An 18,192-nucleotide genomic window follows, 5' to 3' on the forward strand; every position below is an offset into this window, starting at 1 on the left:
TGGTGTGAATCCTTATCTTCATGTTTATGCATTATAGCCAATTGAATGTTAACACATCTCCCCTTTGCTATCTCAGCCCACCTTTCTAGTATAAGAATCTGAGCTTTACTGTTTGACCCTCAGAATTGAGGTGGACTCATGCACTTATGTTGTGATGACGAATCTTCTGTTCTCCTTGGACCAAGTAAATAAACTCCTTCAGCATAAGACATACAGGACTCTGGTACTTATTCTTCATCGGCATCACCACAAATTCCTCCCTAACAGACTTGGGCTGAAGGCTCCACTCTAGATTGAATGTGATTGGCTAAAGACTAATCAGCTGGCTGTCAGATGACAACAGCTAGGGGCCCCTTATGACTTCAATGTCCTGCATGAATTTGCACAAAGCTTATAGGAGATGATCATTTGTGGATCTGCAGGTGCGCATTGGTCCCCCACCAAGGGATGACTGTTTGCAGAGTTACGTTGCAGACCTAAGTGTATTCACACTAGAAGTATGTCATGTGTTACTGTCTGACTTCTTCGGGTGGAGGCTGGAACAGTGTGACATGAGTCAGGCCCGCAGGACCACTCGGAGCAGGGCCACTTGGACCAACAGGTCCGGTCAACGATGTTGATGTCAGCACGGGCTGTGGACAGAGCTGAACTGGGACAGGGGTGGAGTGCATGTGTGTGTGTTGTGTGTGTCTGGTGTTGGCATCTCCATAGCAACAGTGCCTCAGGTACTGCAGCATTTGCCTTACCAAAAATGACATCAGCGAGGGTCAAACAAATAATAGCCTCACATTATCCTTTTCCCATTTGTTAATGATCTTTATTTCTTTATGTACAGCCATGACCTTTTGTCAGCAACAAAGTTAACAACTTGTGTTTTTCCATACTGCGAAAGTAACCAATTTTAAGAAGCAATAAAATGTCAAGAACATGAAATCAAATAATACGTCAGCTTTGATATAATAGAAGTGAAGTTTATGTGGAGTTCTCCATCTTATCTCAACTAGAAATAAACATGACCTTAAATACAAAATATAAACTTGATGACATATATGCTCCAACCAAACCATTCACATTGAAACAAAAACATTCACATTACACATTTTTATTTTTAAACAATTTGAAGAGAATCCTTTGGCTGCCAGGAATGGGCCCACTCCTTGCCACTGAAAACAGATGAGAAATGTTATTTTTGTTACTGGTGCTTGCTGAGTATTTCTAATAAGCTTAACCTTCTAACACGTGTCAAGGACAGACCCTACAGAATATTCTAGGGGTGACCTCAAATAGTCGATGATTCAATTCGGAGAGGTCTGATTTGACTATCAACCTTGTCAGAATAGCACCAAACGTCATCAACAGTACAAACAGGGTCCCAGCCCATAATATAAGGCATCAAACATCTGCTAGCTTTGCCTGGTTTCTATTGAAAAGAGACGAAAACAACTCACCCACTCTCCTCCAGTTATACGCTATGCAGCAACTTTCCGCGTCTAGGCACTGACAACACACGTCGGACTGTCCGGCTGACAGCACAAACATTTAGTTTCAGTGGCCATGGGCAGGCACACTGACCACTGATCACACTGACAATTTGATGTTGCCAGGTCCAGCACATACATGTACAGTAGACTCCACCGCAGCTGCCCCTCTTTCACTTTTCTCCTCCATTTCCTTCAGCCTGTCTTCAGTAAACTCAGTCTCAAACTGATAGTGGCGCCCATCGAAATGAAACCAGTTGTCATTGTTCTCAAACTCCATAAATTCAGACGTGTTGTCCCTCCTGTGATGTCTGCTTCACTACGTTACAGACAGTCTCTTCTGGCAACAAACGTCGCCCTGATCTCGTATGTGACGTCATGTCTATTCTCACGCTTGTTTACGTGATTCTCTCCCGCAAATATCTAAAGTTAGAAATGCCCAATTCTGTTCATGTCCCTGTGAACACTCTAATAACAAACTAATAACTTTTATAAACTGATAGGCAAGATACGTAGGGACTTTGACTGCATTTGCATGGAGTAATAACACACATTTTCATCTTTGAGCTGCAGGACTCTACTTCACTCGGTAATCGCCTCCGCGCCAGCTGACTACCTGTAACCATGGCTGTAACAAGCAGACTTCACAGAAGGGACATCACGGCTGAGTTTATGGAGTTTGAGAACAATGACAACTGGTTTCATTTCAATGGATCAGTTTGAGACCGAGTTTACTGAAGACAAGCTGAAGGAAATGGAGAAGAAAAGTGAAAGAGGGGCAGCTGCAGTGGAGTCTACTGGGGGGTTCGAGTTGTCAGGCTGTGTTCACTGCCGGCCAATGGCCGCTGAGACTGAATGTTTGTGCTGCCAGTCACCCTCGGACGTGTGTTGTCACTGCCTGGACGCGATGCTGGACATGAAAAGTTGCTGCATAGCGTATAACTGGAGCAGAGTGGGTGAGTTTTTTTCGTCTCTTTTCAATAGAAACCAGGCAAAGCAAACAGATGTTTGATGCCTCATATTATGGGCTGGGACGCTGTTCTACTGTTGATGACGTTTGGTGCTGTTCTGAGCAGTATTTGTCGCTGTGAGTGGCTGCTTGATCGCAATTTGCGCGTCGAGAAATATACTGCGCTGTTTGTTATGGTGCTGTCTTTGCTAAAGTTGCTACGACTAGAGAAGCTAAAGGTTAGCAGATTTTATCTCTCGAGGGGGGGGGTCTAACTCACCATGGGTTAAATTTATGCTGTAATATCCCTTTAAGTATTAATGCAGACTAGGCCTATCGAGGGAGACATTAAGCAAAATTGCATAATTACATACCAAACTGGACAGGGCTCCCACTCCACCAACATCTCTGCTTTGCCCTGTAAAGACAGTAAAGAACAACAAAAAAGAAAGACATCTATCATTATTCTAAAAGGCATCAATCAATCAATCTTACGAATCAGCTATTATCTGTGGTTGCAGTCACTGAGTTTTGTTGGTGCATTGGGACTTTCCTGATATTTACATTGTTTCATAATGATATGTTCAGTATAAACTGTGTTTTAATCTGTGATTCAAAAACACCCTACAGATGGGCCGGTGCATATTCTCATTTGCCCAGGTCATAGTATTTCAAAGGAGGTTAAATCGAAAGCAACTGGGATCTTAGACAGAGAGGACAGATGGTTTGAAAGAGGAGTTAAAGAAGCCATCTATGTAAAAGTAGAGAAACCATCCCTCAACAGGGGAGGTGGCCTATCTCCAATTTACAATGCTGCCCTTTCATCCCTTCCCAGGAGATTCAACAATCTAGCCTCAAAGAACAACTACTGTTCACAAGTGGCAAGTGACTCCAATGACTGTCGTTAGAACACAATAGGGCACTAACAAAGTCGAAACCAACTTTCCATCAAAGGCAGTCCTTTAAACGACTGTCGTTGGCACTTGGAGCACAAAAGGGAACCAGTGACATCATCACCCTTGTGAACACCCACACAAGAGGTTAAATAGTGAGTCTCCACACCAGATAGTTGGACCAGTCCCAGCCTGGTCAGATGCGTACATGAACTGATGAAGGTGAAACGTCTTCCTAGACAAATAACTAAGTCCAGTTGCTTTCTATTTAACCTCCTTTGAAACCCTACAGATGATATACACAAGGATGTTTCTAAAACTGACAGTGCATTTGTGTAGAATTTCAACAAATAAGTATTTTATTTTGTTTTTGCAGGGGCAGTACATGATTACAATTAATTGCAACAGAGTTAGCTAATTTTACATGGGTGTCTGTCTACCCTGTCTAACCTTTCTCACTCTCTCCCTCTTTACTCTCCTTATGGGAAAAGTCTCAAGACGAGCATGGTAAGAGCAATCTGTGAACATAAAAACATAGCTGTTACTAACTAACTTTTTTTTTTTTTTTTTAGATTAGGAGCAACAAGAAAAATACAACTGTGAAGACTTGAGTGGTATGCAAGCCAGAATGGTTATAGAACGCTTAGCATGTTATACCCTAACTACAAAAGTTATTTGGTAAAATTAAACACATTAAGCCTGATGGATTTCCTGTGTTTTCTGTTAAAAATCATCTCTCATAAAAACTTACAACTATTTGGCAAATAATGTGGGGGAAATGATCAAAGCATCAACCCCTGTAAATACATGTATTTCAGCCGGGACCACTTCAGTCAAAGAAACTTAATTACAATTGCAAAATTTTATTTTGACGGCGTGGCTTTTTTCTGGGACCTCCCTGCTCTCACTGACCTATGTGGAAGGCATGAGGCAGGGAGAGCAGAGTCAGCAAGACCCCCAGAACAGAGCAAGCACCAATGACCCAATTATGACATTGGTAAGCAAGCTGAGAAAGCAGCAGAAGCAGATGGCTGACTGATGCAGTTTAAATAGAGCGCCCAATTGAATGAGAAGGAGGAGATATGGTCCGCTGATAAGGAGATGGCCTATCACAGCCAGCCAGCTGATATGAGCCTGTCCAACATGGCCTGCCCACATCAGCTGATGAGGTGAGCAGCACAGCTTGACTATTGTGGCCTGCCTGAACTAATGCTACACTCAATTTTTATGCAATATATGTGCAGTGGCACACAGTGTATGTTTTCTGATTAAGTCAACCAGTAAACCATTATCCAAGTTCCTGCCAAAGAGATTTCTTGTGAATATGCAAAATTATTAAATGATTGGTTTGTGCTGTAAGGATAACAAACAGGAATAATTTAAACTTACTTTTTTGTAGCTTCTTTCTCTCTGGCATATGCCTTGTTGCCACTGCAATATAAGATTATACTTCACTCATATATCCTTTAAAATATGACACTATCCCTTCTTAACTGTATGTAATGTATTAATAAACAGTGATAATGAGATATTGATAATCAACAGAGACATGAGATTACCAATGTAATTAATTGAGAACACCCTATAAACATTAGTACATACCTGACTTTTTACCCATGTCGGTCTGCTCTGCCTTTCCCTCTGCGTTGGTCTGCTCCGCATCGGTCTGCTCTGCCTTTCCCTCTGCGTCGGTCTGCTCCGCATCGGTCTGCTCTGCTTGTCCCTCCTCGTCAGTCTGCTCTGCCTGTCCCTCTGCGTCGGTCTGCTGCTCCACGTACCACTCCATGTTGGTCTGCTCTGCTTGTCCCTCCATGTTCGCCTTGCTTGGCCCTTCCAGTGGGTCACAGGGTGTGAGGTGCAGTGTGATTAGCGCCTCCTCATTTACATCTGGGTCCTGGTTCCAACCTGCAGTTAAACAAATTGTCAAATCTCAACCAGATTTGTGTTCACTTTAGATTACAGGAAACTTTTGAGTCTCCTGGATCTATTCAATTTCTACAAATCTATACTGTATTTAATTCTTTGTGACTGTAACTATAACTCAGAATATTATCATATGGTTCAATTAATTCAAATATTATTTTATTTCTCTGTAACAACCATTATTATCACTGCTGTTCTTGGTGTATAATGGACCATGTATCCAGCCACTTCGTGTGGCGTTTATGGTCAGCGTCCTGTTCTGAAAGCTGATGCCAACAGACTCAATAAACTCATCAGGAAAGCTGCTCCTGTCATGGGAGTGGAACTCCAGTTGGTTGTGAGAGAGGAAGATGCTGAGAAAACTCTCAGCATCATGAACAATTTCTCTCACCCCCTGCATGCCACACATGCACATTACTCTAACTATTATTAGCATTTACTCCATTCACACTATAATAAACCAATAATCTGGCATGAAAATGTCCTTTAGGATTAAAAAAAAGTTCTATCTCATCTTATTTTATCTATAACATTGTTTATACAGGACAATGACAGAGTACTCACAAGATTGACATCAAACTAAACTAAACTATTTAAACTAACATGTGTGTGGTGAAGGAGCACCGTTATTTTGTCACTTTATATTTTGACATGGACAAAGGAGACAGCGACGCCAGACAGCCAAACATTTTACAGGAGGAAACTGATGTTTTGATCCGGGAGGTCCAAGCTCACAGTGGCCGAATATGGTAACACGGACAGACCTCCACGGACTGATGAAGCAGAAATAGTCTGGGAGGAGGTTACTGTTAATCAGATTTGCCCAGATACACTAAGAACTGTTGCCCAGTGTGGAAAAAATAAAAAAACAGGAAAACGCACCCTTTTCCACTAATAAATACGCTCACATTTACTCTTTACGGTCTGTTATAGTTAACAACGGACTGTTATACAGAAATACAAGACCGTAGGATGTAGAATCAAGAGCGTAATTCATTAGAGTGTGATCAAAATGCAGCATTCAAAAGAGCCGTGTCATAAAAAAAGGTTAATCCACTCCCTTTGTGAGAATTGCTGTCACAGCCCACGAGATGACAGACTCTGCGACCGCTGTGTGATGTCACATGATATGTAAGGGATAATGTATAGTTCGGAGGTTGTTATGGAGAAATAAACCCCGACAGGTTGTATGGAACCTGGTTTATTTCTCCATAACAACCGACCAACTATACATTATCCCGCTTATTACACGGTTCACAAGTGAAATAATTAATTTGAAACATAATGTTGATCAAAATACGACTTTCAACGATTTAAAATTGCATCATTTAACGAATCTGCAAGACTGGTCACTTCTGCTGTTTTGCCGAGCCTCCTCCCGTTCGTGCATTTGAAGCCTTTGATAATCAATCAGTGGATCGATAGATTACCATACACGTGTTAAGATGTGTGTATTGTGTGTAGTCGTATCTGTCATAAACAAGAGATTAACTTTACTGTTTACGGGGTGCGTTTGTGTTGTGGATCTGCGGTGCCAGCTGCACCGAGACGAGAGGAGAGCTGTGACAACGGGTCAGAGGCTCTGATCAGCAGGTTTGGTTTTCAGGCACAATGTGGAAGGAGCCTCCACTCTCCTTGTAACAAGTTACAAGTCATTTATCTAACATCACTACTTGCGCAGAAAGTAGACCAGGTTGGAGCTGGCGGGCTTTCAGCACACTTTCGGCACAGCTTTTTAGCACGAAATTGTCACTGCGCCAAGCTGAATCTGTGACACTTCCCCCTGCTGCACCGCCACACCCATCTCAGCGCACTGCTGTCTACCAAATTACCAAACTGACCGGGCGCTGTGTTGCGCTGCATGAAACTTGCACTGCGCCACTGCCACAAAACTAGAAGGCCATAATTCCTTTCCAATACAATAATTTAATAATACCATTTGTTAAGCATGCATTGCATGCATCTTACCTTCACAAAGGTACTCATAAAATGAGCCAATCTTTTGGAGGTAGTCTTTGGCAAAATCAGTAAGGCTGCAACGAGGGGTGAGGATGTCACACTTGGTTTGCTCCTTCTTTGTCTTCTTTCCAAGAAGAAGCACTGGTTTGTAACCAATAGCATGGAGTTTCTCAAGCTGCAATGACATAAGTTTGTATTATCAGTTGAAAAAAATGGAATAGCAACTACAAAACTAACTGAACACATTGATTAATGACAAAAATATGACATACTGAGGACAGAATCCATACTAATGCCATTTAGGATGATCTAATTTCGTGATGAGTTTCACTTTTGTATAAACATGTATGTGCAAACAGGAACAGTTCATTATGTGTAAGCAAAAAACTAAACTTTAAGACAAATAGCAACAGTAAGTGTACAATATTTATCACATTTGTAACACTTGTTTTTCATTTAGATAACTAGAAAGAAACTGAAGCATCAACAATGATAATTTCTAAATGTATTCAAAATAGAGAGAAACATTTGTGTTTCTGTGACTGAATAGGTGAATGCTGCAAATGCATTTATAGTTGGCAGTGTATACATTTTACAAGCTGTAGTGGTATATATGCAGTCCATTTCTTCTATGAACTTTTTTGTTATGAACACATAAATACCTGAGGATCACAGGATTTTCCATGTATACCACATAACTTATTTCCAGTATTATCTGAGCAGTTCAATGTCATTTTAAAATCTGCACAAACCATTATGGTGGCTTCATCCTTAATGGATGCCACGTTGTGGTTCTTCTTACGGCCAACCACCCATTCTTCTCTCTTATAATCAAACTTCTGAATCAAACTTCTGAAGCACAAAACAAAACTCCCTTGCAAAAGGGACACGTCTTTTTTGTAGACCCTCCTGGCATGACAGAAAACCAGGCAGACAGATACAGACAAACAAATAAACAAACAAACAAACAAACAAACCAATACAGACAAACAGGCTGACTAACAAACAGTTACACAGACAGAATCCTGCAACAAAAGGAAACAATAAAAGCACCAGATCATAAATATAGGACGATATGATGCTGAATATCACTTCTTAAATGTACAGGCTTGACGTAGCCTAACATTAAAAAAACGGGGGTGGGGGGCGAGTTCGATATGGCTACGATATGTAATATGATATATGAGGAATCTCTGATGATTAAAATGTTGTATTCAGTTGATGTCAAGGTTCAGAAATTAAATAAAATCAAAGCCCTTCTGTGCGCCGTGGCATTTGAATGTCGTGCTTGCACGCACGAAATTAACTTCCAATTGAAATACATTAGTTTAAAATTCGTTCTGAGCAACACGAAAAAAACTTCCAATTGAAATACATTAGTTTAAAATTCGTTCTGAGCAACACGAAAAAAACAAGGAAATCGTGTTGGCCAGCACGATCAATAGATTAAGTCTAGCTAGCTGTGTCTAGCTGTGTTAATTTGCAGAAAGGTTTAAAAAGTATATGCAACTGGTTGAACCATGATTTCCCCATCTTCTGAATGTATACAAAAAGTCACGTTTTTTCTAAATCAATACACAATTTGTAAGGGTGCCTAATGAGACATTATATCTCATGTTATTGCATATCACATAATTATTTGGTGATGCTCCACGCTCGGCGGGAATAGGCTTACACATAGTTGATTTATCGGTCAGCTAGCTGGACAAAGTTACAAGATATGGCTATTTTTTCCCTCACAAGTTAGAAGATGGTTTTCATACATAGTCTTGCGTTTAATAATGAAACCAATGTTAATGTGAACATCCAGCAGACACGCATCTTACCTGGTGAAGGGTTAGCGGGAAAGGGGGAGAATCTGTTTCCACCGGACAACATAAGGAGAGGGACAAGAGAAATACAGGACACTTCCACAATAATAGTACGAAAAAACGATATTAAAATAATATAAGATGACATTGTCAACGTAGTGGTACCTTACAAAAACAAAACAAAAAAAACGTAGTCCGTAGTTGAAAAAGTAATGCGGACATTCTAGCTATATTGTAGGAAAGACAGGAAACAGATATCTGTTTCCTGTTTTTTCCTACAAAATAAAATAACCCAAATAGTTTTCTAGTAGTAGCAAATAAGAGGAATAAAAGCATTAGATCATAAATATGGGCGTTATGATGCCGAGAATCCCTGCATTCTTAGTGTACAGGCTTGACGTAACATTAAAAAACCCGGGAAAAAAAACTGTTTGATAGAATATGTAAAAAAGTTTACCTCGCAATATGAAAAATAAATGCGGACATGGATGTTATATTAACGGGACATTCTATAGGGGGTGATCAGGAAGCAGATATTAAAAATAACCATAAAATAGGTTTCTAATCACAAAATGCCTGAATCCTGCAACAAAAGGAAACAATAAAAGCACCAGATCATAAATATAGGACGATATGATGCTGAATATCACTTCTCTACAGGCTTGACGTAGCCTAACATTAAAAAAACGGGGGTGGGGGGCGAGTTCGATATGGCTACGATATGTAATATGATATATGAGGAATCTCTGATGATTAAAATGTTGTATTCAGTTGATGTCAAGGTTCAGAAATTAAATAAAATCAAAGCCCTTCTGTGCGCCGTGGCATTTGAATGTCGTGCTTGCACGCACGAAATTAACTTCCAATTGAAATACATTAGTTTAAAATTCGTTCTGAGCAACACGAAAAAAACTTCCAATTGAAATACATTAGTTTAAAATTCGTTCTGAGCAACACGAAAAAAACAAGGAAATCGTGCTGGCCAGCACGATCAATAGATTAAAATTTCGTGTCAGGTAACACGATTTCCCGTGAGACCGGGTTGCCCCGGAAGTGTAAACATTCAGGTCATGAACTCACGCACGTAATATAAGTAATAGAATTACTTTTAACTTTTTTAAAAGGCATTCACACCCCATGAAATGATATTTTTAAAGTTACTCATTTTAAACAAATTATTTATACATTTTAATACCTCGTTTATATGAAATAGTTATTTATATAGATTTTAACTTCACCACGAACTGGCATTTTATCCTTAACTTATTCCCATGAAAATAATGAAATAAATACCACTGATATTTATCAGAGTAGGCCCTATTACACTTAAATGAGCCTTATTGATGTTAATAGAAACTTCACCAGGTTGTTGTGACACAGAGCTGGCATCACTTCAACCTGAGGTATTTACATAGAAGAGGTTCTTCCTGAGGATCATTGATGCACCTCCCCTGGGAATGAACACATTTGCTTATCTGATGTTGCCCGAGGGCCTGCTGCACACGTTCCCATCTCTGGGGAACGATGATGCAACTGCTTCACAGGGTCAGGACGCAGCGGTTGTCACTCATTTTTATTGCTCCTGATTGGTGTTGCTTAGGGGTGGTATAACGACCTAGCTGGTATCAGGTAGGCCTAGCCATGATTTTGGCTGGTCACAGACCAGTTGGGGAATCTGTCTATGTAAAGCAGGGCAGACCCTGTTTCAATATCTCTTTAGTAGTTTTAGTATCCTGTAGCCAAAACTGTACTCTTCATTGAGACTCTTGTTACCTGACCTTAGCTGCATAACAGGCCTGTGGCTCTAAGTTGATATTTATGTTTACAGTAGATACCACTGTTTGTGTCAGGGGGCCATGAAAAGACCCAAGCTGACTAGGAATGAGCACACATAGCTGGGGTGACTAAGTAACTACCTCCTGCTGCTTTTCTTGCTTCTCATAAAGAAAAGCATCCAGCAGCATGCATGTTTGTGCACATTTATTTTTGAATACAAATTCCCTAATCCTTCTACAATTGTGATGAATAAAAGCCTCTAATGACAAAATGTGACAAATTCCAATAAATATCCCAGCTTCGTTAATCCTGAGTATAAATGTGTGTAAAACACTTCAGAGGCCGGCAGGCACATACACATACAATATAATGTATTATGCACACTCTGTGTCCCTATAGCTATTTTTGATTACTTGTTATCACCACAGACACAAGCACGCACATACAGTAAACACACACACACACACACTCACACACACCTCAGGTGAGCCTGTCCGTCTTGTCTGCTGTTGCACTTTGTCTCTCTCAGGAGTTCAGGTATAACAACACATTTCCAAAACTGACATTTAATCCAAGCAAACAAATCACCGTGGAGATCCCCCATCCATCCATGAGCCGAAATGTATTTATGGTTACGCACACAGACACTCACACACACACACACTAACACAGCACATCCACACTTTTACAGAACATCTCTCTCAGAGCCCAGCCAGACTGTCAGGGGAATATGCTTATTTATGATTTTTATTGGAGAAATCGGTGTCCTCCATTTCCATTATTGGCACCATCTCACTGCGTTCTGGGGTTACAGGGATAGATGTATGTGTGTGTGTGTGTGTGTGTGTGTGTGTGTGTGTGTGTGTGTGTGTGTGTGTGTGTGTGTGTGTGTGTGTGTGTGTGTGTGTGTGTGTGTGTGTATGAGTGTGTTAGGCAGACAGTTCATTCTTATCACACTGATGAACTTATGGAGATTGATTTGCCTGACAAATTGACACGGCTGAAAATTGCCATAGTTTAAAATTTTTTTTTTTATTAATCTTCATGTTACCGCACATTATGTTTTTCTGTGTGTGTGTGCTGATTTGTGTGCAATGTGGAGGTGGAATTTGGAGAGAGTGAAACACACACACACACAGAGAGAGAGAGAGAGAGAGAGAGAGAGAGAGTCAACCCTCCAAAAAATGGAAGTTTTCTGACAAGCTAAGCCGACTTAAAATGCTTACCAGGGGCCATATTGAATAAAGATGATGGGTTTAGCTAGCTGAGGGTGTGGGGGGGTTGAACTGGAGGCTGTGTGGGGAAAGGGTTACGCTAGGGACAAGGAGAGAAGTGGGGTGTACACAAATCTCTACGCTGCAGGCATTCTTCAAGGCAAGAAATATAGGAGAATTTATTTACTTGGGTATTAGGAACACAAGTAGACCTCATGATGCTTCATTTGAAAGTTTGTCTCCACTGAAGCACATGACACGGTCTGTAAGTGGATCATCTGAGATGTATTATTAATTCCAAGTCAGAAAATTAATTTAAATCAGCTTTTGAATTGATCTATTTATTCTTTTGTCGCTCTTTGTTACCAGCACTAAAGTATGTGCTGTATAGTGAGAGAGGAGGAGTGGGAGACGGAGACGGGGAGGGCCGAGGCCGAGGCCTCAGTCGGCTGCACTGACACTAATAATTTCTGACCTGTACCAGACAAACAACCAGATTTTCAATCCTGCGCTCCTCTCCTCTCCTCCTCTCCCTCCATTGTCTCCAGGGCACTGTTTCATGCCATTATTTGGGTGGAATTAGCTTTTACCACCATCTTCCCTCTATCTGCCCCTTCTCACCTCCTCTGTTATCTGTTCCTCGGCGCCCATTCTTTGTCTGTCGTCCCTCTCTCCATCCTTGTTTTCTCCCTCGTTTTTCTCCTCTCCTCTCAACTTCTCCTACTTATACTTGCTTCCCTTTCCTTTCATCTTGCCTTCTCCTTTCCTGTCATTTCCTGTACTTTCATTTCCTCTGTTCTTTTTCCTCCCCTCTTCTCCCTCAGCCTCAACTCATATATCTTTTTCTCCCTCTCCTTTGTGTTTCTGGTCTCATTCGCTTTCCTTTTATTTCAAGTTAACACTTTTATCTTTTATCATCCCTCCTCTCATTTCATTTCCCTTTCGTTCTTTTTTTATTACACTTCCCCTTTTCTGTATTCTTTCCTCTCCCCTTCTTTTGTACTTTCTCATCCATATCTTTCCTTTTTCATTTATCCTCTTCTCCTCTCTTGACTTGTTTTCCTCTCCTACCTTAGTCTTTTCTTTCCTCCCTCCCTTTCATGTCCTACTTCTTTTCCTCCCTCTGTTGGGTACTCCAACAGTGATTTGGATGCTAGAGAAGATTGCAGACCACAGCCCTGTCCATCTCCACTGTACTCTCTCTCTGTCTCCCCCTCCATACCCCCACTCCTCTCCCTCCCCTCTCTCCACCTCCTTCCCTATGTGTCCAGAGGGTGTCAGCCGCTAGCGGTTACTCCCATCCGTCTTGCTGACCACCAGGCCATGCTGCGACACAGACACTGATCTGATGTGACAGCTCTCTCATTATTTAAAGTCAGAACCACTCTGTGTGTTTGCCTCTGTGGAAGTGAAAGAATGCGCGTGTATTTGGAGGGTTGGCTGGCCGATGGGGTGGCAGTGTGTCCACGTGTGTGTGTGTGTGTGTGTGTGTGTGTGTGTGTGTGTGTGTGTGCGTGCGTGCGTATCTCTGCCCTTCTTTTCCAAGGGCCAATGAGGAGAGAAGAGGAGAGGGCTAATGAAGTGAGCATTTGATTGAGAACCAGAGAACCATATCAGTGTTAAAGGGAAAGAAAGAGAGCTAGACACTGATGGTTTTGTTTGGGCAGAAACGCCTTTTCTTCATTGAGGCAAATTGGAAAACCGGGAATGGGGAAACAAGCAAAAAGCATCTTAAATTATTTGCAGTCTCCTTTTTTTTTCTCTATCTTTCTTTTTTTTTGTACACATCTGCTGCTTCCCTTTCTCTCTCTTTCTGGTTAAGTCTCCAACCAACCACTTACCTTATCGGATGACTTTGTCAAGTTGCCAAGTGACTGAATCTGCAGTAGTACCGAAGCTATAAACTACCACCTTCACGCCGTAACCTAGCAACGCCTATTGTTCATGTGTTTATCAACTGAAAAAACAACAACATGTGGACAATTGACGAAATGAAGATTTAAACACACATGGCTTCAAATCCCTTGAGAAACCAACCAAGTGTCCACTTTTTAAAGTACAAGCTAAGTGGACACTTAATCAGGTGCTGAGAGGCTTTTGCTTTTAAGGTTGGACCTGAGACACACACACACACACACACACACACACACACACACACACACAAGCTTTCTGTCTCTCATTGTGTGCCCATCCTTTCTTCCTCCGTCGCTCATATATTCTCACTCACAACTCAAACAATGAGCATTTGACTTTTGACTTCCATTTGGCCAGTGACCACCGGGTCCAATATAACCTCATATATATCTGCCACATCCACAAACATGCACACACACACACACACGCACAGACCCTCATGGAGGCTGAGGCACCGGCTCGATATACCCTTCGCACTCTAGCTTTCGGATGCTCTGGGCCAAAAAGCTAAATTGAAGTGACCCTGAGTCAGCTTAAACAAACCCAATAGAGGAGGGAAAAGACAGAGAGGAAGGAATGAAAGAGCGAATCAAATCGCTACAGGCCAACATGTAGCTGTCAGATACTGAATATCAACAAGGGGCTAAAATGAGTTGATCGTGCACAGTTTGAATCTTCTGGATTATACCCAAAGACTTGCATTTAGAAATTATATTACAGTTTTTCTCGATTGCTTACACACATTTTCTGAGAGCATGCCTCATACTCTCAGAACTCTACAAACAAATCCAAAAACAAAACCCCTAACTTCTCTGTCAAAATGAAATTTTATAAAACAATGTTATTTATTCTCAAAATGCTATTTTAGTTTCAAATGACACACACAAACCATTATACTGTATGAATAGACATTCATAAGAACCAGTTGAACACTGATGTGCTCAATGTAAAACACTATGATGAATGGAAAACACCTCTTCTCCATTCATCATAATGACTATAATGACTATATATATGAAATAAATAAATAAATATATATATATATATATATATATATATATATATATATATATATATATATATATATATATATATATATATATATATATATATATATATATATATATACTGTATATAGCAGTGATTATAATGATGATGAGAAAAGAAAATGCATTGATCGCCAAAATTGCACGTTGATGGAAGGACTCGCACCCAGACTGGAACAAAGTTTTTGACTCCAAAGAGTGCAGCTCTACTAGGTGAGCTACACGTTAATCCTCATCCCATCAAAATTGTGTGTTCAGTCCTTCAAAATTGGCTGACCCTGACTGACTTCCTTTTTTTTTTTTGTGGTCACATCAGCACGGCTGCATCGGCTTCATGCATTTCATTCGTTACATTTGTCATTTGTTAAAATATTTTATGACAAATTTAATACATTTTGTCTGTAGTAAAAAAAGAAAAAAAGCCTATGTCAGCCTAATAATGAATGGAGTAGAAGTGTTTTCCATTCACCAAAGTGTTTCGCATTGAGCACATCAGTGTTCAACTGGTTCTTATAAATGTCTATTCATATGATTGTTTGTGTGTGTCATTTGAAACTAAAATAGCATTTTGAGAAGAAATAACATTGTTTTGTAAAGTTTCATTTTGCAGGAGAAATTAGGGGTTTTGCCCATTGTGTGTGTGTTTTTTGATTTGTGTGAAGAGTTCTGAGAGTATGAGGCATGCTTTCAGAAAATATGTGTAAACAATCGAGAAAAACTGCAACTACAGACAGTACATAGTATATTAATGTGTTTTAAATGCAGATAATTGTGTGTAGTGTTTTGAAAAAAGTGTGTTTTAGAACTGCAATTCGAGTGTAAAGCAGGAATTGCGCTTGTAGTTTAGCAGAATTGGTTCAGGGGGTTGGTGCATGAGTTAGATGTTGAGGTCATTGTGTCACAGGTAGCTACAGTACCAGTAATTGTGTGTAAACAATTGAGAAAAACTGTAACATACATGCATGTGACAGATGAGCTCCACCATGTGGACTTCAAGCTCTCTCTCTCTCTTTCAAACACACACACACACACACACACACACACACACACACACACACACACACACACACACACACACACACACACACACACACACACACACACATATGCTTCTTCCCACACATACTGATACATCCTTGGACCAGCCTTCCCCTGCAGATATGAGACACACTATATCCACCTGTGGCCTGTGGATGTAATGAGGTTGGGGAGAGCACAGTCTTCTCCTCGGGCTCTGATACCTGTGTCCGTCTGCGTTGGTGATTGCATGTGTTAGCTTCAATCCTGTGTTTCATTGGGTGAGTGTGTATGTCTGCGAGCGTGTGGGTGTGGACCCACCTTCGGGTCGTAATACACAGTGGACTATTTCAGACCATGCCCCCTCTCTCTCTGTCTCCATTCATATTGGCTGCTGGGAGCCCGAGGGCTGCTAGGGCCCTTTGACAGATATTAAAGGAAGGAACTCTGCCGGCAGCAAACCCCTATATGAGGAAAACACAATTGGAGCCACGACTTTATTGTCTTATAGGTGCGGATCAACCGAGAGGAGAGTGAAGAAACAGGACCGAAACATGATCACAGCTTTTTCTCAACTGCTTCCACAAGTGCCTCATTTTCTTAAAACTCTAAACCCAAACTCAAAAGGAGATTTTGTCTTCAAATTACTTACACTAACACAATTAAATGTTTTAAGGATCAACTGAACACTGATGTTCTTGATTAAAAAAAACACTATAATGAGTGGATAACACTACAATGATAATCGTATCAGTATTAAGTCTTTAGCATTTGCATTTTTAGAATGATTTATTTTCTTTCTTTTTTTTTTAATCTAAAACATATGTAGATGCAACGTATCCTTCATGCAAAGCAAAGAAAACACACCTTATACATTTTCTGTAAAAGCAAGGTAAATAAGGCTGCACCCTGCCATTTGTTTCTGTTTGGCCACACAACCTCACTGACATCACAGACAATGTTCTCCCTTTCCAAGCGGCAGCAGGGAGACAATCCCATGGCATGACGGATCCAGACTCGATACGCCTCAGCAGCTGTATCACCGTGCACTGCCTCCACTGCTTGTAGGTAAGGGTAGGGGCTCAGACCTCGAGGGGGCTTGCGTTCATATACCTCCATATACCTTCCAATTCCTGTAGGGCTTAAGAAATTGATAATATGGAAGGTTGATGGACCAGCTGTTGACTAGAGCAGCCTGGTGGAAAAACCTTACGATGTCCCGGGTGACAATGTACCTTGGCTGCTAGGCTGCAGTGAGGATAATGTTTCCAGGAAAGTGATGAGATTGGCAGTGCTGTCGGGGCCAAGGGTTGAATGGTGATTGGGGAAGCTTTGGTGATTTATAGCTGTGTACATGTTCCCCTATGGAGCCACAACAACGGCACGTAAGTCGATGTTGTTCCTTCCCCCATCACTGCCTTTTCCAAGATTGAAACTTACTTCATCATTATACTGAATGAATTCAGGTGCATCTAGCTCAACACCTCGGAAATAGACAGCTCATCAATATAAGATCTAAAGCCATGAATGTTGTTAGCACCAAAATGTAACAAATGTTAAAGAGACAGTTCAACATTTTGGGAAATTGACCCATTGCCATAATCCCTATAGTTTTAGGAGTAGGTTTGTTACATTTAATTGTAGGTGCAAGATGTTTTTAGAGAAGCGGACCAGAGCCGCGAGCTGCTCAGAGCTACGCTACGGATTCTAATGGGATTTCTTGGTTTCCCTCATCAAACTCATCAAATACACAATCCAACAACTCCAAAACGCTTTGGTGGACAAGTTGTGACCTGCACATTCACCACACTATGAGATAATAACAGAACGTTACGATACAGAGTTGTATTCGAGGTAGATATAGGGACTGCTTGCCGAAAAACTGCCCCCAAGGGGAACGCGTGGTTTTGCATGAATTTACCTATACAACTCTGTCTCGTAACGTTCCATTATCATCTCATAGCGTGGTGAATGTGCAGGTCACAATTTGTCCATCGGAGCGTTTTGGAGTTGTTGGATTGTGTATTTGATGAGTTTGATGAGGGAAACGAAGAAATCCCATTAGCCTCCTTAGCGTAGCTCTGAGCAGCTCGCGGCTCTGCTCTGCCGTTCTAAAAACAGCTTGCACCGACAATTAAAGGTAACAAACCTACTCCTAAAACTATCCCTTTAACTGATTTAAACCTTGGGAGCCAGAGTGAAGTGGCCCAAA

At 41.0% G+C, this 18,192-nt stretch overlaps 1 protein-coding gene across 1 annotated transcript; it reads right to left on the bottom strand.

Annotated features, from left to right (window-relative positions):
• Positions 1-986: 986 nt before the first annotated feature.
• LOC310993689 (uncharacterized protein) lies at positions 987-17,099 on the bottom strand (the record flags this gene model as incomplete). The annotated part of the gene is made up of 6 exons (XM_083982119.1): positions 987-1,163; positions 2,802-2,845; positions 4,923-5,225; positions 7,212-7,377; positions 9,029-9,060; positions 16,925-17,099. 6 exons carry the CDS (start codon positions 17,097-17,099, stop codon positions 1,068-1,070), a joined length of 816 nt encoding a protein of 271 aa, XP_083838245.1. The 3' UTR covers positions 987-1,067.
• Between the last annotated feature and the right edge of the window lie 1,093 nt (positions 17,100-18,192).

This window comes from Trachurus trachurus (genome assembly GCF_905171665.1).
Source record: "Trachurus trachurus genome assembly, chromosome: 1".
Classification (NCBI taxonomy): Eukaryota; Metazoa; Chordata; class Actinopteri; order Carangiformes; family Carangidae; genus Trachurus; species Trachurus trachurus.